Consider the following 22382-nt stretch of genomic DNA (forward strand, 5'->3'; position numbering starts at 1 on the left):
GGATACTCTTCTTTGTGAGCACTGGACGTATAGCTATGAAAAAGACAGACAAGGTTTCTGCCCTACTCTAATGGCATGGATTCCTGGCCTCAGAGGTTAGTCTAGTAGGTAATACAGATGAAATAGAAAAATAAAATGCATATGAAAATGCAGTGTAAGTACAGGGTGATATGGAAGATGGTAGAGAGGAAGGGAAGGCAGTGATGTCTGGGAAGTCTTCCTAGATGAAGTAATAATATTATTTGGCCTACTGGCCATAGTTTGCTGAACCCTTGGTCTAGGGTTTTCCCCATATCCTTTAAAATCTCTTGCCTTAATTCTTCTTTGCCCCATAAACTGCTGTTCATGTTTATTAAGATGTTTATCAGTGAGGATAATTCCTTCATGCTTGCCATGTCACTTTCTCACCACCCATTTCCTCCGTAACCCACTCACCATGGCTTCTGACTCCACCACTCTCTCACAGATCATCTCTAGCCTCCTAATTGCCTATGTTCTCTCCTATCCTACTTGACTTCTCTAATGCCTGTGCTACAAATAAGCACTCTGTCCTTGAAAACTCTTCCTCACTTGTCTTTTACAACAGCATATTCTCTCCCTCTCTCTATTTCTCTTTCTCCTCTATAAATGCCCTCCCAATCCCCATTGCCTACTCCTTAAATGCTGATTTAACTCATGAGTTCCATTCTCATCTCATTCTATACAACTTTCTCTCTGCTATGTCTTCCATTACCATAACTTCAATGATTCCCATTTGCTCATGATTTCTAAATATCCTTGTAGACCTTTGACTTCTCTCCCATCGAAAGATGGGAACTCCTAGTGGCCAACTTATTGGTTATACAAGCTAAAAACCTTGGAGAAGTTCTCCAAGGAGAGACCAAGTGCAAAAATTTTGTGTCACATGATCCAGGTTGCAATTCTGGCTCTGGGGTGGCCTTGGGAAAATTCCTTAGATTCAAGCAACCTGTTTCATCATATAAAAAAGGGAATTAATCCCTCACTAGGCTTTTGAAGGATTAAATGTAATATCCACTACAATCTCTTTATTAACTAGTTGACAGCTATCTCACAAGTATTTCTATTTTTATGATGATATCCCCTTTCCTGTTCTTCATTCCTCCAACTGGTCAGCTCATCCTTTTGACTGTACATCTGAAATCTTTCTCAGATCTTTTTCTTCTTTTTGTTCAAGTTCAGGCCCGGCTTCTAGCCTTCCCTGCCCCACCCCACCCCCCCCACCCCCATTCTGGCCTATATATTGTTTGGAAATTTTTTAAAAATTATTTATTTATTTATTTATTTTTGGCTCTGTTGGGTCTTAGTTGCAGCGCGTGGGCTCCAGAGCTCGCGGGCTCTATAGTTGTGGCACGTGGACTCTCTAGTTGTGCCTTGCAGGCTCAGTAGTTGCAGCACACGGGCTTAGTTGCCCCACGGCATGTGGGATCTTAGTACCAGTGATCGAACCGGCGTCCCCTGCATTGCAAGACAGATTCTTAACCACTGGACCACCAGGGAAGTCCCTATTCTGGCCTATATATTGTTATTATTGATATATTTCTAAAGAACAGATGAGGGCAGCACTTTATGTTGGCAGTAAGATAAAGTCCGAACATTCAAGTCCCTTTGCAAACTGAATTCAAGCTTCATCTTTACCTCCATCCCACCCTATACATAGACATATACCTCCTTCCTGTCTTCTAACCATACCAAGCAACGCTGCTTCCCAAATGTGCCAGGTACACTTAGCTTCATCTGTAACTTTGACTGAGTCTTGTCACAGGCAGGAAAACTCACCTCTCTCTATTGTAACTAGTAAAATTCTATTCAGCTTTCAAGATATACCTCAACTCTTAACTCCTCTATATAGCCACCTTTCCCTACCAGATTCAGAACTAAATCTTTTCTTTGGTAAATCACCACTAAAGATAGACTTGTAAGTTCCATTGGGGCAGGGACCTCTATTTCCTAGCACTTAGGTCAGAAGCTCTCAAGTTGTAGTAGGCTCTCAGATGTTATTAGAGCATGAGTGCCATTATCATATTTTAAACAGTTTAGGCAACTAGTCCCATTTGTTTTTTCTAGTGACAACAAAAGTTATCAAGATTCAGAGATTCAAGGAAGATTGTTTTTAGGATTCCAGTTTTGAGATTTAAAATACATTTTCTCTGTAACCTATTTTCTCATAATTGACAAACTACTTGAAAACAGAGAGAAAGGAAAGGAAAGGAAAAGAGAGAAAATAACTCACTGCCCCACATGCCAGGGTCAAAAAGAGGTTGGAGGGAGAGAAGGGATCTTGGAGTAAGTCTGAAAGAATTTAAGAAAGACATAAGTAAAAGAAACTGAATTTTTTTAAGGTTTCATTTTTGTTTGCTTGCTTGGCTGTTTGTTACCTGGAAGAATATTTAAGTTTTATTAGCTCAGGAATATGGCAAATGATAAAACTGAGTAAGGCTCTAAGAATGATAATGCTGTTACTAGGTATTGTGGCTCCTTGAAAATTTTAAGGATTAATGAGCCCTAATTCTCTTTAAAAATTATTTGCAAGCTTAAGTATATGACTTCTTTTCATGTTCAGACCAATGTCTAAATGGTATGGCCAATAGCTGAAGTTTGAAACCCACCTTCTCCAAAAAGCCTTGATAATACAAGTCTCCCCATTACCACTAGCATTTTATTATGCCTTATAACCCATATCTTGTATTTATGTGATAATATATATTTATGTGTTGTTTATTCTCTGCACTAAAATCTCATCTATGCATATGTCCATACTCCCTAGCTTGTTTTTCTCAAATTAGAAATTAAGAACAAGGCTAATTCTGCCAACCTTCTGTAACTCAAGGGTTAGATCTAGGTAAAATATCTATTAACTAAGTACTCAATTCCTAATTGAAATTCATAATTAAAACTGTATCTTCATCATCATGGAAAGTTATTTTGAAAGCTTACCAAAAGAATTTCTCATATTACTCATTAATATTATTGCCATCATCACTATTATTTGACATCTTAAAGCCTCCTAGCTTTTGTAATAAATTCAAGTGTACAAAGCATCCCCTCTTTTATAAAACATTCATCAATTCTATGATTCATAAATTAAGTTATTCAAGATTATGATAAGGCATTCCAAAGGCACTAAAAGGGACCCTCTCATAATTTTTGTTTTTTATCTGTGAGTCATTTAAGCATGTAAATATAGGTTTCTAGTAGTTTTATGCACTGGCTTTGTCTTTTGTTGTTCTGAATATGAATTCAGTCAAGACTTAAAGAAACTAGAAGATATTTTGATCTGAAAGCTGTAAGAATTCACAAGGGAATGAGTTGGTTTCTTCTCTACTTTGTAATGCAAAGAAATGCATTCCACAAAATCAGATGAAACAAGCCGTTAATTTGACAGTCTCAGTTCTCATAGCTATTGATTCAGGAAAGCTGAAAACAGTTATGGAGGCTTATTGGCTCCAATTAGGAGTCGTGAAGCTTCAGCTTTGAAGAAATGAGAGTGTATTGGGAGAGGAATCATTCACTAACAGAATCCTTCTTAACATTTTATCATGAATGGGTATAAACTCTTGGTCTCCTGTTTTGTTTTGTTTGGGGTTTTTTGGGGTACTTTTTCATTTATTGATTATCTTTATGGAATAGTCTCAGAATGTTTGTTTAGCAAACAAAAGATATTTATCTTACCATGTGAGACATTTCATGGTAACAAGCTCAAGAGCTTCCTTATAAGTCTTATTTAGATGTTCTCAAGAAATATTTTCAATCCCTTCTATATAATTTTATATACATGGAAATACCTCTGGATATACTCTATTGATAGACTAATCAATATAGATTCTATAGATATATACTTATTTTAGCACATGCACCATCTTGCATGGAAGTAACTCCTCTGCTTAGAGGTATGTAACTTTTTTTTGCCCTTATCAATAAGAAGACTAGCTAACTCTCATGACCACTTTTAGTGCATATAAATAATATATATTCACAACACTGTTCTTTAATGTTAAGATCTTAGTAAAGATTGCTACAAAAAGGAAGACTCAAGGAGGAAAATGGTATTCACATTTTTAAGAACAATATCTAATGAAGCAATATAGTGTTATTTACAGCTGCTATTAAGAAAGGCCAACATTTCTTCAAATATTCCTTTCAGAATGTCCAGTTTTTCCCATGTTTTAACTTAGTGATAGAAATGCAATTTTTTCCTCTTAATGATCATAATACATTTGTATCTTGGGTAACTTTTCATATATAATCAAATGACAGGAAGACTTTTTTCTGAGGTGTGGGGGATGCTGATGAGGAAAGACTTGATAGATAGCATCAATTATCAGTCATAAAATCCTTGCTTATCATTTGTTAACAAATTCTCAGTTGAAAAACCTTTTGATCAGCTTGGCACTAGCTGAAAATTTGCTGTACAATGAATATAATCCAACTCTAATAGAAGATGACTGCATTTCCAAGTAGATTTAACATAGGAAAAAAGTAAGATTATTGTAATAAATCTAACATCACAGAAACAATTCATGGAGCTTAATTATGACACTACTAAATGTGAAAATCTATTCAGCGCTAGGAACACTTTTCACATTACATTCACGCTAAAGATTGGCTGTTAAGAGCTCATTACTGGTATTTTTCTAAAGAGTGGTTTATTAAACACAGTTACCTAATAAGCATCTTCGGTGGTGCAAATTGCTGAAAACAGTAATGAGTCTGATTAGACTTCATTTCAATTATGACAGCTTGTCTAGGAAAAAAAAAAAATTATATATATATATATATATATATATATATTTTCTTCATGCTTCAGAATTTGGTTACAAGACACTACAGAGTTTAAAAAATAAAAAGCCACCTCTGTATTTCCTTTCCACAGTTCACTAATGAAGAGAGAATTGTCCAAGTCATCATCCAATTTACACACTGGAAAACTGGATGGACAAAGTGGAGTCACAATCATGTTTGCTTAAAAACAGCAAAGCCTGCCTTGACTAATATGTCTAAATAAGGTCACCTTTAGTTTCTCTCTGCTTTGGTTTTTTTTTTTTTTTTTTCCTTAGGAATACAAAGCTATAAATGAGGTACAGACTTCAACATGATTCATCCCTATTTGGTTTGTGGAGGTTATTCTCCAGATTAATAGGCTCACCTTTCAATTATGTTTTATCCATGGATCTTCTACTTAAAATCATAAAAATATAGACAACTGTTGGACTATGCATGCTAATTATCCGACTGATTTTTTTAAAAAATACATATATTGGTGGAAAAATAAAAGAAGCCAAGCTTTATGAATGTGCACTAATATATCAGAAAGTGTAAAGGAATATTCATTAGGCACTAAACTTGATTTGATATTTTTAAAAAGTATGTTATTTAGCTGCATTTAACAGCTAACCTCCTATTAAATCATGCCTGAATATACTGCTCAAATTGAAAGAAAAAATTGTTAATGTAAAAAGCCTTTAAGTGATTAAGCTGTCACTGCTGTCATTCGGGCACTCCAGTAACATTTTAATGCTTCTGAGAGCTATGGCCAGGGATGCAATCCACTATTTTATGGAAGAGATTATTTTTAAAGTATAATATCATTTGACACTGAACTGGATAAAATAATTCCTAAAGTAAAATATGAAAACAATGGCTGGATGTAGAAGCATGTAAAAAAAGGAGGGCACACTAAAACATCCTAACCTGAAAAACTTCACAAGTTAGCTAAGTGATCATGTAATGGCCATAAGACTGAAAGTCATATATGAATGAAATTGTAGTACTCTTTGTGGGCATTTGGATACTTTCAAAAAGATTTACTTAAAAGGAGACCAGTTCCAGGTATGTGAGTTCAGTGAGCAGGAATGTACTTTTAGACCTATGATTCATTAATTCTATGAATTTTTCTATTGTGTTTAAGGCTGTGGCGGGCAGGGGGGAACTTTTATATAGAAAACACAAAAACAATTCTAAATTTATAATTGGGATGCTTTCCTAAGTAACTCAATTATCATATATTTTAATTATTTGCTTTTCAAGGATTTTTTAAACATTTCATCTCAAATGATTCTAGTAAAGTGTTTTTCTTTTTGAATGCAATTGAGAAAATGTGTCAATATATAATAATATGGTAATTAGTTTTCCTTTTTTGAAAAACTTCACATATGTAAACCCAGACCTCCTTGAAAATGAGTACTCAATGAAGGAAATGATGTTCATAGTATATTTGGAGGTCATAAATAAGACTTTTAAGTTTTATAAGTATGGAAACTTTTTGAGATATATGACTTGGTTCAAGCCACAAAAAATAAATATATAGCTAAAGAAAACTTTAAGTAATGCTTATATTTGATTAAAGTATTATGTATACATGCTAGTTAAATAACTTAGAATGTGCTTTGGACTCTGAGATTATAAATAATAAAGCAGATCATTTTTAGGATAAAGGTATTTTTAAAAATCTCTTTTCCTTCTCCCTGTCACCTTTCCCCATTTTCTCTATATCCTTTCCACAACTACAGACACAACACTTTCGTATACACATGTAAGCACCTAGATTTGATTTTTCTGTGTAACCTACCTGTATCACCCGCAGCGTTCTGGTTTTCCTGTTGTTTAGGGACTTGTGTAAATAGGATGCACACTGTTTGAAGAGGTAGCAGGAAGATTTGACTTATTTACTCTTTTAACATAAGCAAGTAAAACTAGCAAATTTTAAATTACATTTCTATCTGCTAATTGAAAAATGTGACCCGAAAAAAATTTTCCTTTTCCTTAAAATTATTAGCAAATACTGGAGCTTATCCATAACTGAGGCCAATAAAATAGTTCATTATCATCAATAAGAAGTATAAAATTGTAGAATAGTTTTCACCATATAGAAGTAACATCCTTACAGCTTTGAATTCTATTGACAGTATTGAGAGCAACCTTGTGTTTCACTGCTACATTAGAGACAAAGTAAGCTGTGTTTATTCACAACAGAAGAGAGTTGGATTGGAATTAAAGTAGAATTTATAAGCAAAAGAAAAGGGATCTGTATTTCATGTGGCAAATGCCACTGGATCAACCATTTTATTCAATTCAGCCAAAACCTAAACTTTTTTTTTTTTTCTTTATGGCCTCATGTATTCTAACAGTAGATGAAACCATGCAGTTTAATATTGTCATAGAGAACACAATCAAGATGGAATCTAAAGAAACAATTTCTTTGCTTGTGGTCCCTCCTATTGTTAGCTTTCCCCAAGGATTACTTTGTTGGGCACCCCCTCCAGGACAGGAAATGCCACTTTCTTTGAGGATGCTGAGAGCCTGTCTTCTGCTTTTGTCTCATTATGCAGCATTCTTTGTTTTTACAAATGGAAGAGCCAATAGCGCTAATGACTGGACTGTCATTCACACTGCACTTTAACAATGTTCTGTTTATCTGGAAATTAGAGCATCCTAAATATAGGTGGTGCCCAGGTTTTTTTCACCAAACCATAGAATGTGGCCAGGTAGGAAGAATGGAAAGGTGAGGAAACTACGGTTATTACTAAGAGCTCTTCACTTTTAATCCTTGACCATGTTGATTGTATTCTAAAGCAGTTTATCTTCATATGTTGTCTTATATGGGCAAAACAACACTAAACCTACCAAAACTCATTTCATACGTTGCTTTTTCCATTGCCTTCAGATCAAAGTTATTTTCTTCAGGCTGGACTAAATTATACACAGGTCCCAGGAGTGAAGGACACTGAATTAATGCACTATGTCACCCAGCCCTGACTATAGAATATTTTTATCAAAGTCCAAGGCACTATTTTGCTATTGCATTAAAAATTAATGCATGGATTGCCAAAAAGAGAAAAATGCATAAATAACCTAAACAAGTTTTGTCTGGGCTTTGCACACTTTAGAGTTACCTTAAGCAAAGAGTTTTTAAGGAGAATGGTTGGAGTTGTATACATATATGTAAATAATATTCTTACTCCTTTGTCTAATTATGTGAGAGAGACCTCCAATTTAAATAAGCAGTCTTAATTATCTATTTTGTTTTATGTAAACTGTCTTTTTAGAGTAAGGTTTCAGAGGAACACAAAAAGAAGCTGAATGCAGAGTCCATCTTACACAAGATCGTGGGGCTTGGGAGATTCTGAATTTGTTTATTGACCCATATCAGCATGGGATGTTGGGCAAAAATGAATGTAGTTCACCTTAAATATAACTAAATTGAGCTTTGCATTTATATACTTGAAATAGAATAGATACACACAAATAACTATTTACGAATAGCACTATGTACACATAATGATTAACATAACATTTTAGCAGTGTGACAGAGGACATTAACCACCCATGTCATAATTCAAGGTTGGTACCATGCCCAGTTTGTGTTAATTAAAAGTGCAAATTTATTTTATATGGCACAAGAGTATCTTGAGAATCAACTGGAATGACCTCAGACTTTTAGGACGCTGGCAACGTTATCTCAGCAGAGTCCTTTTTTAAAATAAAGATTCAAAGCACACAGAAAATGCACAATACTTTTGGCATTTGGATTTCTCTTTCTGGATCAGTCATACAGGCTGGATACTATGAATCTAGCATGGAGCTTTCAGGTTGTGTTAACCCCATTTATCCCTGCACGCTACAGCTCACCTGTTATTTATACACATAAGAGGTGTGATACTGCAGAACAAGGGGAGTGCTCTGTTGTGACACAGAACATACGTATTCATTAGCCCTGGCAGTCCCTATGGACAGAAGTGGTGTGTCCTGATGATCTCTGTATGACAGAAAGAACTGGGGGGGAAGGGTAGATGGCCTTAATGGATTGAAAACGTATATGGAAAAAGGGAAGAGACAGAATGAGTAATGAAAGGCCACAAAGTAACAACTTTAAAGGTTAACTACAAAGCACTATTTAAACTGATTAAAATTGTCTAAAATCATTCACAGAGGTAGAATAAACAAGATAACATTTGACTCAACATGGGAAAATCAGTCCTCTTACGCACTAACCCTCAAATCCTTTCCCTTGCAATAGTTGATAACATCTGACACTAAATACTAAGATTCAGACTATGAATTGTTTGTATATTTTAAATTGCATGTATATATGCATAGTTGTGTATTCTGTTGAATTATGGTAGGATGTACACAGACTTTTGGACAGTTTTTTACTTGATTTAGAAAATTATTCAAAAATTTGTATACATATGCTTTTGTAAAACTACCCCTTGCTTTAAAAAAGAAAACCCATAAATCTGAACTATAAACTATATGTATTTTATGTGAGTGTGATTATATGTTCACTTGAATACTTTGATTTGAGTATGGGAGATTTTAGGACCCCCAGAGGAAAAAAAATATTTATTTGAATTATGATTATGATTTTTGGTTTGCTTTAAGTGATAGGCTCTTTTGATAATGTATTGAACATAAGCCTGGTGGCCTAAAAGTGATATCTCTTTTATCAGTGTAATTTTCTTTGCATAAGTGCTTATGCACTCATCCTCATAAATGCAAGTCATTCTCTTATATATGACTTGCATGTTAAAAATGATGACCTATGAGACCCATGCATACCAAGTTTTAACCTCATTATGAAATATTGGCAAAATAGAGATTTTTATACTTGGTCATGTTTTGATGAGTGAATATTTTGTTGCTGTGAATAAAATTTAATGCATTCTCGGGAAGCTGATTCAGATCATAAACTACCCACAAATTTAATTGAAGGACAGGGTATATACCATTCTAGTCCAAGTCATGGTGCCCTGTAACATTGAATATTTGCTTTTAAAGCTCAAAATGATGACATACAGAACAAGATCAGTTGCTTATCCAGATACCATCTACCCAGCAACTTGCTATAAGAAATAAGAAGCATAACTTTGGAGTAACTTAATGTCTCAAAAGTTGTAGTAGAGGTCATGATTGACTATTACTATTAAATGAAGTCTTGGTTTGTGGAGTCAGAACCTATGGCATATTCAGGGAGCATATTAGGAATGGTGGAGACTGACACGGAAAACAGCTAGAAAAAGTATCTAACAAATCAGAGCAAAGGGGGGAACGCTGAAACAGCAGCAATCTGGAAACCAGTTTTTTAAAGCAATCGTTTCTCATTTTACACTGTTGTACTAGTGACACTGAATCAACAAGGGAAATATCAAATATTTTTCCTGTGCTTTGAGTAGCAGGGCAGGAATGACATAGTAAATAGTATTTGGAAAATTTTTAATCTAAAGGCACTATTTTTTTTAAGTTTTAAAGCACTAGCTAGTTTTCAGGAAAATGTACTTAAGTGAAAAAACTGGAGCTTGAAGCTTCAGAGTGAAGTCATAATTTTAATTGCATATGTGACCAGTAGATACCATAAAAATACCTGATGTTGTAATGGAGAGTGGGAACATCATGACAAAACGGAGAGGGCATGCCATGTCTAGAGGCGGCAACTGGACCTCAGATTCAGGCAACTGTTGCCAGGCAAGAATGAGGTCTAGTGTAAGATCATTCAACTTGTCTTGAAAAAGTGGGAAACATGGAACTACAGATTCTTTTATATAAAATTGACTGATTTTTAAAACTCTGTGCTGGCCAAATGAAATATAGTTACAGGTTACATGCTGCCTTCAGGCTGTCAGGTGGCAATTTCTCTATGTTAGAAGGTGAGGTATTTAAACTATATTTACCAAGGACCATTTAGCCAGAAATGCCTTTGTGATTGTTAAAAAGGATTGCTTTATGCAAATAACGTGGAATAGGCGGAGGGAGTAATTTGCTGCAAAATGTATTATAATTTGGATTCTTGAGGTGTGAAAGTGTGATTTAAAGAGAAAAATCTTTGACAGTATTGCTATATAATTAGAATATCTTATTTTGAGACTGGGTTTTCAGATCATCCTTAACTGGTTTTAAACCTCTATTGTTTCTTAGCTGTGGTCTCTAATGTTGACTCACAAATACCATTAAGAATAAATAGCATAAAAATATTTTGAATTTTTGACAGCTTTTTGATTAAGGAGATCATGCTCTGTGTTTTGCTGAGTATGAAAGAATTTCTATACCTTTCTTATAACCAACATACCCACTGGAAAATTTCCTTTTCAGTAGCTGTCCAGAGGTTGAAGAAAAAGTGATTTATAAATTCTAGGAGTGATTTTAGTTTTTTTCTGTCTAGTCAGTTTTGTTTTGTGTTTAATGCATCTCTGGCTTTTTCAAAATAAAAGCATAAGAAGAAATATTTGTGTAGCAGGTTACAGTTGGAAAATATTTTCACCAATATTACTGCTTTAGGTAACCTTAATAACAATCGAGTAAGGTATATGATACCATTATTGTCCATATTTTATGGCTGAAAAAAGTGAGTATGATATGCTTATGTGATTTCACCAGGATTAGAACAAATAAATGATGGCATGGATCAGGGCCAGTGGCCTGAACCTCAAGCTTGGGTTATTCACTCTTCAAACAAAATTCTAGGATCTTCTTTATGTTTTCTCCAGTCCCTTTCTATCCCAACAATCTAGTAATGCCTCCAAATAAAACACTGTGTTAGACAAAATAGTGCTCGACCCCACAGTATACCACGATAAGTGAAGTACTAAACCTGTAACTGAGGCTGTCTGGATTGGGGACTAGGTCATTTGAAAGTTCCCTTAATCTCTAAAATCAGAGAGTCTAAGGGAATTTAGAATGTGAAATTATAAAGAATGCAGAACCTGGAAAAGTTGCATTGTCTGGTAAACGGATTCCCTTGATGTTATTTCTTAGCATTGAACCACAAGGCTTTACACACAGCAGGCCCTCAATTTGTTGACTAATTAAGATTAACAGTCCCTGTGTCATATTCAGCTTATACAGGACTTTTCATTTTGGTGTTCTGAAGATGGAACCTATTTAAATAGGTTAAGGAGAATATATAATTTCTGTGCTTCTTCCCCTCACTTTTCCCCTGATATTACTTTTAAATATGACATCACATTTTTAGGCTAGGAATGATTGGGAAATGGACTAAGGAAGATTTCAGATCAAATAGATTAGAACAGGTAATACTAGATACTGCTGTGTTGGCCTCTTGGCGTATGAGGGTCGGTACACGAAAGGAGAATGCTGCTTAGTCTGCTGAAACATTTTGATCGGTCATCACTCCCCCTGAAGGATAAAGGTCAGTAGTTACTGTGTAGGGCCAGTTTTCAGTATCAGGAAGTTTGTAGGCCCTCTCTCAGAAGACTCTTATTTTTTAGCCAATGAATTTGCTACTCTCTACTTGAAATTTTGAATGTTCTATGTGTTAGTTTGGCCATTTCCTACCTAGGAGATGATAAATCTGTTGCATTATTAGGCTGAGGCGGCAGTAAGTAAACTATTATAATTACTTTATTGTATTTACCCCAGTAGTGATTTTTTCTAGAGAGAATCTTGGTAAATATGGTGTTCAATTTAAAAAAATATATTTTTAAAAATGATAATGAGAGGTTCAGAGGCACGATAGCCCAAAGGAGTGTAATAGGTGTAGTGATGTCGTGCAGGCCTGTGTGAGCACTGTGCAGCTTTCCTAGAGCAAGCCTGCCATGCCTGCAGGTGTTTGCCTCAGGTCTCTGCCCTTAGGAAGTCTGAGAAAACCTACAAATGAAAGCAGAGTCCCTAACAGCCAGAATTACCCTATGGGAACCTTGTAGAAGAGAGCCGCTTTTATAGACCTCATGAACTTCTGAATAGCATACCTGTGTTGGGGTAGGGGGGTGCGGTAGTGAGTGTCTTAGATTAATTTTTCCATGAATGTGTGCTAAAAATCGATTCTAGAAGACCTAGTCTTTTATTCCCAATTTCCTCCTATTCTGAAAGTTGTTTTTATGTCCTTCATTTTTCTATATAACAGTGTCTTTATCATTTTGAAGCTGTGACAGAACTTTGAAGGATGCCACAGTTGTTTTGCTTCAAAATAGTTAAAGAGTTGAATGGAAGAAGTAGAGCAATGAGGCAGCAACTGTTTAGTAATTAAACCTAAGTTATAAAATGGTCAGTAATGATAAGAATGAAAAAATGTTATCCAAACTGTCCGGTTTCTTGGGAAATATAGACTTGTTCATTTATATATACATAAATTCATCCTATAACAATAAAATAAAATACTCAGGCTTTTTACTGTAGTATCTGTCATCCTTGTGCACACTTATGTTAAAGTATCTTAAAAGCAGCTTTCTATTAAATTATATATTTTAAAAATAAACACATTGCATTGTGAAATTTGCCAGCTGTATTAAGAATTTTCTAATCCTTTCAAAAATGAAAATTGATGTTTTGGAACAATTCTTCAATTATCTTGAGGAACTATTTTTCTTACCTTCTACTGTTTTCTGAATTTTTATTGTACCTAATATTTAAGCTGTTTCTAAACAGCAGTGGGAGTTATTGTTCTGGAGTCATGTTTCTAATAATGTTAAAATAGTATTGTTTCTGAGGTTTTTCTCTTCATGTTCCAAAGAGAAACCATATAAGAACTGTTTTTAAAACCCATCTTATTATTTGGGTGCCAAGTTAAGTGACACGCATGTGCTGCTTCTTACAGATAACAGCAATGTAATCAAAGGGAGCATGATATTTTGTTCAAAGAACATTTGGCTCCACATTTTGCTTACATTTCACATCAGAAATATCGCCACAAATAAATAGAACAATAATAATAACAATGACAACAAGTTTAGTTCTACTTCCAATTAGTATTAAAATTCAAGAAACTGGTGAGAAAGCTCTTTGTCCTCCTAAGACCAGAACACTCTCCTGAACACGGGCTTCTTCAGTTCCTACTAATATTAGGAACTAGCTTATGGTTTAACTATTAATTTATACTTTCAAATACTATTAATGATTTTAAAGCACTGGATAAATACTCATGTTTCAGGGGATGTGAATAATTCTGTCCCCTTAAGGTTATTTAATGAAAGCTTAATCTTAACTTTTGCAGCCCTGCTTAGGTTGTTATTTAGTATGCATCAATAAATAAACTTTCAATTATCTTGGTAAGCATATCCAAAAATAGCATGAGAATCAAAAGGCAATTACTGGTGTATCCAGTAATTTTTCCAAATAGATAACTTTTTAAAAATATAAATTTATTTATTTGTTTGTTTTTGGCTGCGTTGGGTCTTCATTGCTGCATGTGGGCTTTCTCTAGTAGCAGTGAGCGGGGCCTACTCTTCATTGTGGTGCACGGGCTTCTCATTGCGGTGGCTTCTCTTGTTGCGGTGTGTGGGCTCTAGGCGCACAGGCTTCAGTAGTTGTGCACGTGGGCTCTAGAGTGCAGGCTCAGTAGTTGTGGCGCACAGGTTTAGTTGCTCCGTGGCATGTGGGATCTTCCCGGACCAGGGCTCAAACCCGTGTCCCCTGTATTGGCAGACGGATTCTCAACCACTGCACCACCAGGGAAGCCCCAAATAGATAATTTTGATAGGATCTTTATTTAATTTCAGATGAAACAGAAATCTTATGAAATTTAATTATTTTTGCTAGAGTTTATGCAGTTAAACTATGCATTTCTCTATGCAGTGAAACTGGCCAACCTATTTTATTTAAACTTTATTATATATTCCTGTCTTTTACAGTGATTATAACTTACTAAAATCATTTGTTGCATGTATTTTACAAATGATTAATTTACAAGGAAAATTTTAATCCAATAAAGGTGAAAGTTGCCCTTTTTGGTTGTTTTTTAAAATAATTACTCTAAAACTAAAGCAGTTTCATTTTTTTTAAGGGGCAATTTTTTTTTTAAATCATGTTTGTTATGTATGTTTGTTAACTAATGCCAACAATGGCTTAGCTCAGCTAACTGAAAGGAAGCCAGACCCTTTTATGGGGTGTGTGTGTGTGTGTGTGTGTGTGTGTGTGAGTGTTGTGTTGTGTTGCGTTTGTGGTAAATTCCATTGTCTGTGACTCCTAAATTATTTTCTGAGACCTCTTTTAAAGACATTTATTCATGTTTCTTCTGTATCCATCTAATTAAATTCCTACTCATAGCATACATGTTTTCTTATTTTCTCAACTCTGTATCTTGATAATCTTTTAAAGAAAAAAAATCCTAATAGAAATTCCCTGGAAATAATTTACAGGACTAATGAATCTGTAGGTCTTTTAGACAGTTCTACATTACAGTCACATTAATATTCTCTCCTTTTTAGAAGGCTTGAAGTAAATCCCATGACACTAGAAGAATTTAGATACTGATTACTTGCGATTGGTTCCTGGTGATTTGCTCTTAATAATTTCCAGTTGAATTTAATGAAAGTATGATTTCTGAAATGCTGCTTCATTAAAATTGCATCTTTTCCCCTTTAAGTGTGGTCTCGGTCATTTCACCCATTTTGCGGTGTGTTTTTCTCCCCCTTAAAAAGTAATGATTGAGAAAGCAGAAACAATTAAGAATATCACTTTAGTTCTTCCTAGAAGGCCCCCCCAGAGTTCCTCTGCATGAAATGATGCAAGCTGCACTTCATCAGGATTTTATAATATGTTCTTTCCAATTGAAGAGATTATTTTTTTAAATAGTTTTAAAAGAGAAACATGAAGATTTGGGGGGAGGTGAAGGAAAGGAAAGTGAAGACTCTGTTGCATATACAGGAGAAGTAAGGTGTTTAGTATTTTTACTCAAAAAGATATATATATATATATATATATATATATATATGGAGCTTGATTAAGTTATACAGTGCAGCAGAGTTAATTTAATTGAGATGGTGATTTGCCAATGAATATCTACATGGATCCTTTTTAAAAATCCAAATGCAAATGAGTACAACTGCAGTAAAATATATTTGCAAATGAATCCTGTTGCTTTATTCATTTATTATGTAATTACTGCAATCTTTCCCACCTTGTTTTCAGTATTTCTTAATCATTAAGTCAGAAGCATGACAGCAGTGCCGGCCCTGGCATGATTCTCTTTGACTGAAACCTTGTAAATTAACACAATTAGCACAGCATCATCCTGCTAATTAACTTCCAGTGTCTGGTGCAGTGGTTTTGCAAGCAAGGAAGAGGGAGTCAGAAGGGAATCAACATGCCATTCTGTTACCAAACTCTGTGATACGTTCAGTTTAGCTCAGTAAGTCAAAGCCGGCCATGTCAGGAGCCAAAGTCAGGCAATGAAGAGCTAAAGGGGTTGGAGGAGGAAAGCAGAAGCGGGTAGGAGCTGTCAAAATAGACTGCAGTAATTCAGAAGGGAGCTGATGCCACAGATGCTTCATTTAGACCAGAACTCCTTCTTATCAAGGAATCTCTGCCAGAGGGCACAAGAGAGTTTGCAAAATTCACTTACCATAATACAAAGGAGATTAAGGAGGCCTGCTTAATACAGCTGTATCAGAATAGGAAGTGTTCCAATCAAGCAGAGATTAGAATAGGACGAACCAGCACTGGGAAATAGAACAGGGTTCCAGTGCTCTTCTGTAACTAACTATATGTGAGTCCTCGAGGGTACATTATAAATCCCTTTGGGTACTGGTTCCCTGATGAGGGAAATAAGGCAATGTCTAAGGTCTCTCTTTAAACTGTAAAATTCAAATGATTCTCTCATTCTGACTGCTTCATAATGAGAAAATACTCTTGTATAGTTTGCTACATAGTCACCGTGCTTTGGTTAGTAATCTAGCAGATGATAGAGTTACACATAGCATCTCATTCTCTAGTTGTACTCTTCGAGTTTATGCCACACACTGCTTTCCATAAATGTATAGAGTTAGAATCCAGATTCTCTCTGTTCTTATCTTCCCTTTTACCTGCTTCCTTCCTCTCTATCTCCCCCCTTCACCTATATATATATATATATATATATATATATATATATATATATATATATATATATTTCCCACCCCCCCCCACCTCAGTACCTTGGAGGCTGTAAGGCAGAGGGAAAGATGATAAGAGAAGAAGGGAGAATGCTATCTAGAAGACCGACAGACAAGTGATGCTTGTTTTTTTTTTTCAGAGTTTCAACAACAGGACTGAGAGGCAGAAAGGAGCCAGTTGTAATTCATACCGAGTTGTAGGCTTTGTGCGATGAAAGCGATGGAGCGCTGCCTGGGAGATTGCTTTGCTGCACTCCACGAAGCAGATTTGAAACTGTCGTGGACCACTTTAGATGAGAGTTGGATTATGGAATGACCTGCTATGTCTGTGTCATATTGTTCTGCGCAGGGAGCATTATACTGTGCTAACTAGGTGTTCAGTACCAAATAAGAGAGGTGTCCTAGATGTGATCTGTCAGCTGTGTCTCATTTTTATATTGGTTAAAATATAAAACAGAAACTGTGATGTGAAGAGACAGGATAGCTAGATATCGCACATGTTAACACTCTCACGTGCTAGATATTTTAAATGTATGCATATTTTATTGTAAGAACCTGTGATTGAATTCTCATTTGACAGGAATGTGTGTGTACATACATATGTGTTTCTATGTGTGTGTGTAGCAAGTAACTTGATAGGCTTAGCAGAAATAAATTTACTTATTACTTAAAAATGAAAAAAAATGTAGGTCTCCTACAGAGTTTTCATTTAAATTGTTTACTTTTTATACAGGGTTGAAGCTACTTTTATACAGGGTTGAAAGTTTTCATTTAAATTGTTTACTTTTTATACAGGGTTGAAATTTTATACAGCGTTTTCATTTAAATTGTTTACTTTTTATACAGGGTTGAAATTCAGTCCCTTTTAAAGTATATGCATTGTAGAGACCATAACAGGTATTATAAACTGTGGAAATCCTTTATAATGTCACTATCATTGGCGGAAAATAATAGGTAACAAAAGAAGTTGGGGGAAAAAGCTTTAACAGTTCTGATGAGTATCTAAGTAAATTAACTTTTCCCCCCCAAATCTTTAGGCTTGAAGATGCAGTGGACGCCGGAGCATGCCCAGTGGCCAGAACAGCACTTTGACATCACCTCCACCACTCGGTCTCCCGCCCACAAAGTTGAAGCTTACAGAGGTCATCTGCAGCGCACCTACCAGTATGCCTGGGCAAATGATGACATATCTGCTCTGACTGCATCCAACCTACTAAAAAAATATGCAGAGAAGTATTCTGGCATTTTGGAAGGCCCCGTGGACCGACCTGTACTCAGCAACTACTCCGATGCACCATCAGGACTAGTGAACGGTCGGAAAAATGAAAGCGAACCGTGGCAGCCTTCCTTGAATTCAGACGCTGTTTATCCCATGAACTGTGTTCCGGATGTTATCACTGCCAGCAAAGCTGGAGTCAGTTCAGCCCTCCCTCCAGCAGATGTCTCTGCAAGTATAGGGAGCTCTCCTGGGGTGGCCAGCAACCTGACAGAGCCTAGTTATTCAAGTAGTACCTGTGGAAGCCACACTGTACCTAGTCTTCATACAGGGCTCCCATCTCAGGAATATGCCCCAGGATACAACGGCTCATATTTGCATTCTACTTACAGCAGCCAGCCAGCACCTGCACTTCCTTCACCTCATCCTTCTCCCTTGCATAGCTCTGGGCTCCTACAGCCACCACCTCCTCCTCCTCCGCCACCAGCCCTGGTCCCAGGCTACAATGGGACTTCTAACCTCTCCAGTTACAGCTATCCCTCTGCTAGCTATCCTCCTCATACTGCTGTGGGATCTGGGTACAGCCCTGGGGGTGCACCCCCTCCTCCTTCAGCATACCTGCCTTCAGGAATTCCTGCTCCCACCCCCCTGCCCCCCACCACTGTTCCTGGCTACACCTACCAGGGTCATGGTTTGACACCTATCGCACCCGCGGCTCTGACAAACAGTTCGGCAAGTTCTCTCAAAAGGAAAGCTTTCTATATGGCAGGGCAAGGAGACATGGACTCCAGTTATGGAAATTACAGCTATGGCCAACAGAGATCTACCCAGAGTCCTATGTACAGAATGCCCGACAACAGCATTTCAAACTCAAATCGGGGGAATGGCTTTGACAGAAGTGCTGAAACATCATCCTTAGCATTTAAGCCAACGAAGCAGCTAATGTCCTCTGAACAGCAAAGGAAATTCAGCAGCCAGTCCAGTAGGGCTCTGACCCCTCCTTCCTACAGTACTGCTAAAAATTCATTGGGATCAAGATCCAGTGAATCCTTCGGGAAGTACACTTCACCAGTAATGAGTGAGCGTGGGGATGAGCACAGGCAGCTCCTCTCCCATCCAATGCAAGGCCCTGGGCTCCGTGCAGCTACCTCATCCAACCACTCTGTGGACGAGCAACTGAAGAATACTGACACGCACCTCATTGACCTGGTAACCAACGAGATTATCACCCAAGGACCGCCAGTGGACTGGAATGACATTGCTGGTCTCGACCTGGTAAAGGCTGTCATTAAAGAGGAGGTTTTATGGCCAGTGTTGAGGTCAGATGCATTCAGTGGACTGACGGCCTTGCCTCGGAGCATCCTTTTATTTGGACCTCGGGGAACAGGCAAAACATTATTGGGCAGATGCATAGCTAGTCAGCTGGGGGCCACGTTTTTCAAAATTGCTGGTTCTGGACTTATCGCCAAGTGGTTAGGAGAAGCAGAGAAAATTATCCATGCCTCTTTCCTTGTGGCCAGGTGTCGCCAGCCCTCGGTGATTTTTGTCAGTGACATTGACATGCTTCTCTCCTCTCAAGTGAGTGAGGAGCACAGTCCAGTCAGTCGGATGAGAACCGAATTCCTGATGCAGCTGGACACTGTACTAACTTCGGCTGAGGACCAAATCGTAGTAATTTGTGCCACCAGTAAACCAGAAGACATAGATGAATCTCTTCGGAGGTACTTCATGAAACGACTTTTAATCCCACTTCCTGACAGCACAGCGAGGCACCAGATAATAGTACAACTGCTCTCACAGCACAATTACTGTCTCAATGACAAGGAGTTTGCACTGCTCGTCCAGCGCACAGAAGGCTTTTCTGGACTAGACGTGGCTCATTTGTGTCAGGAAGCAGCGGTGGGCCCTCTCCATGCCATGCCAGCCACAGACCTTTCAGCCATTATGCCCAGCCAGTTGAGACCCGTTACATATCAAGACTTTGAAAATGCTTTCTGCAAGATTCAGCCTAGCATATCTCAAAAAGAGCTTGATATGTATGTTGAATGGAACAAAATGTTTGGTTGCAGTCAGTGATAACTTCTTTAAAAAAAAATGTAATGAATGTTGGCACACACACATAAAACCTGCTACATAGGGTATAGAGCCCCTTTCCAGTAGTGTTTAAATTGCAAAGGGTACTGGGGAAGAAGACGATTAAGTTGCATCTTTAGAGTCAGGGTAGATTTGGAGGAAAAATGCATCCAATGAGAGCTTCTGATTTGAAAGCCCCAGATGACATAAAGCATCTGCTGATGCTCAGTTCGGTTCAAGCTAGACAACACTCACCAAGGAGCAAGGTGCAAGTGTGTTGATTTCAGAAGGACATGAACCTCGTGTGTTGATTCCATTCTGCTGTTCTCGAGATTTAGTTGCTGTCAAGTGCCTGGAGTGGTGCTTTATTTTTTGTTTGCCTCACAATTACATTGGTGGCATGTGCTAATATAAAGAGCTTTAACTTCAAACATTATTGGACTAAAGAGATGAATGGTTGTGTTTCGACAGAAAACCAGATTTTTGCCATTTTAAGAGCAACAGTATTCCTCAATCCTGTCTGTTCTGCAGTATTAAGCTAAGAACAGGTAAAACAGGGTAACGGTAATCTGGACCTTAATTTCTGCAGTTCATTTCTTTTAATGTTCTTGTCTGCAAAAACTCAGGAAAGTGATTGTGATTTGTACAGTACCTCAAAGGAATGTGTTGAAAGCACTATGTACTGCTGAGAGTAATGGGATAGGCTTCAATGTTACTTTATATTAAAATGTATGTTTACCTCAACAATTGGAAAATAGCAAGGAAAATTACTTTGAATGTATCCAGAAAAATACTGAGTGTGATACAACTGAATATTTACAACATAAAGTAAAAATGGAAGGATTTTTTTTTAAAGGTTCTTTCACTAATTATGGGGAATTGACCAGAGCAGAATAATTCTTTATATAAATACCTGCAAGAGTTCTTCGTACATTGCTCCTTGATAATGAAGTGAAAATGTTCTTAGAAGGTACACTGGTTAATGGAAAGCTACTTATTCAGTTTGTGTTAGTGTCTAGAACAGTCAGCCACAAGACCTGTTTAGGACCCTGAAAGTCACAGTACCTAAAAACTAGGACTGCCTTTTCCTGCAGAGCTGGTAATGGTGGTGGTGATTTGCAAGTTCTCTCTGAAACTGCTGGGAATGGTGTCATCCTATTCACTAATCTAGCTTATAGGCTTGCCGCGCTGTTTGACAGAATGCAGAAGATAGCAACCAAAACAAACAAGCAAACAAATAAATACAGAAAACAACCAACCAACTTATATATCCGCAAAGAATATATCTACGTCCCCCCTCCTTCTTGACTCCTCTCTTGTCAGTGCAATTTTGCTTCTCATTTTGAAATCTTCTGGGCTGTAGTGCTCCCACATTCATTTCTACCTCAGTTTTGTTACATTTCTCTTGGAAAGTCAAGCAGAAAATTGGAAGTAGACTCACACACACAAATATAGCTTGCCAAACATGCTACTTTGTTTTCTTCCATCTTTTCCCATAAATCTAGTTTCCAAAAAACATCAGTCTTCATGCTCACTTCCACCTAAGTCCACCCTCACCCCAACAGCATATGTGGCATTTTTCTCAATTTCCCATTCCTCTCCTGCTCCCCACCAAGTTGTTCTTTGTATCCTTTAATGCTTTATGTGCAACTTTTCATTGCTAGCTGACTGATGTTTGGCAATGCCTCTGAACAGACACGGTGTAGGCTGTAGCCTTCCAAAGCCACTGCCCGTGCATAAGCAGAACAGCCTGGCTTTTTGAATGTATTTTTCCTGTTTTTTTTTTTTTTCCTTCCTTTTTTTAGTTGAGAGATGCAGTAACAAAACTGTTGCAAAGCACTGGCATTTTATGTATTCAAAAAGTGATGTACATTTTTTAAAATTTTAAATAAATGCAATGAGAAGCCCTAAGAAAGGTCTTTCTGTTATTGTTTTGTTTTCCTTCAAATTTTTTTTTTTTTACTGATTTCATCCACAATGTCAAATTCTCTGAAACACTTAACATAGAGAAAGCTAATGAAGGCCTTGATGATATTTCTGAAATTTTATGATGCTTGATCATTACTCCCCTTTTTTCTTATTTTTCTTATTGCTAAAAACTGAGCAAATGAACCAGAGTTTAACTTACTATGATTTTCTATCAATTAAAACTGTTCTTACATATAAATATTCCATATTAAAAAGCAGTGCCTTTCATTAAGGATACAAAAAATAATATTTAAGTACGTCCTCTGCTTTTCACAAGTGAATAAACA

At 36.8% G+C, this 22382-nt stretch overlaps 1 protein-coding gene across 4 annotated transcripts in view; it reads left to right on the plus strand.

Moving 5' to 3' along the window:
- Positions 1-22029, plus strand: part of FIGN (fidgetin, microtubule severing factor) — a 116677-nt gene extending 94648 nt beyond the window's left edge. For 3 of the 4 annotated variants that reach the window (XM_068544993.1, XM_068544996.1, XM_068544994.1), the window contains one exon: positions 17876-22029. In XM_068544993.1, coding sequence (XP_068401094.1) covers positions 17876-20130 — 2255 coding nt within the window. In that variant the 3' untranslated portion in view covers positions 20131-22029. Of the gene's footprint in view, positions 1-4891; positions 5025-17875 lie in introns of all 4 variants that reach the window. The other variant, XM_068544995.1, reaches the window with a different exon arrangement.
- The last annotated feature ends 353 nt before the right edge of the window (positions 22030-22382 follow it).

This window comes from Eschrichtius robustus, chromosome 5 (genome assembly GCF_028021215.1).
Source record: "Eschrichtius robustus isolate mEscRob2 chromosome 5, mEscRob2.pri, whole genome shotgun sequence".
NCBI classification, from domain to species: domain Eukaryota; kingdom Metazoa; phylum Chordata; class Mammalia; order Artiodactyla; family Eschrichtiidae; genus Eschrichtius; species Eschrichtius robustus.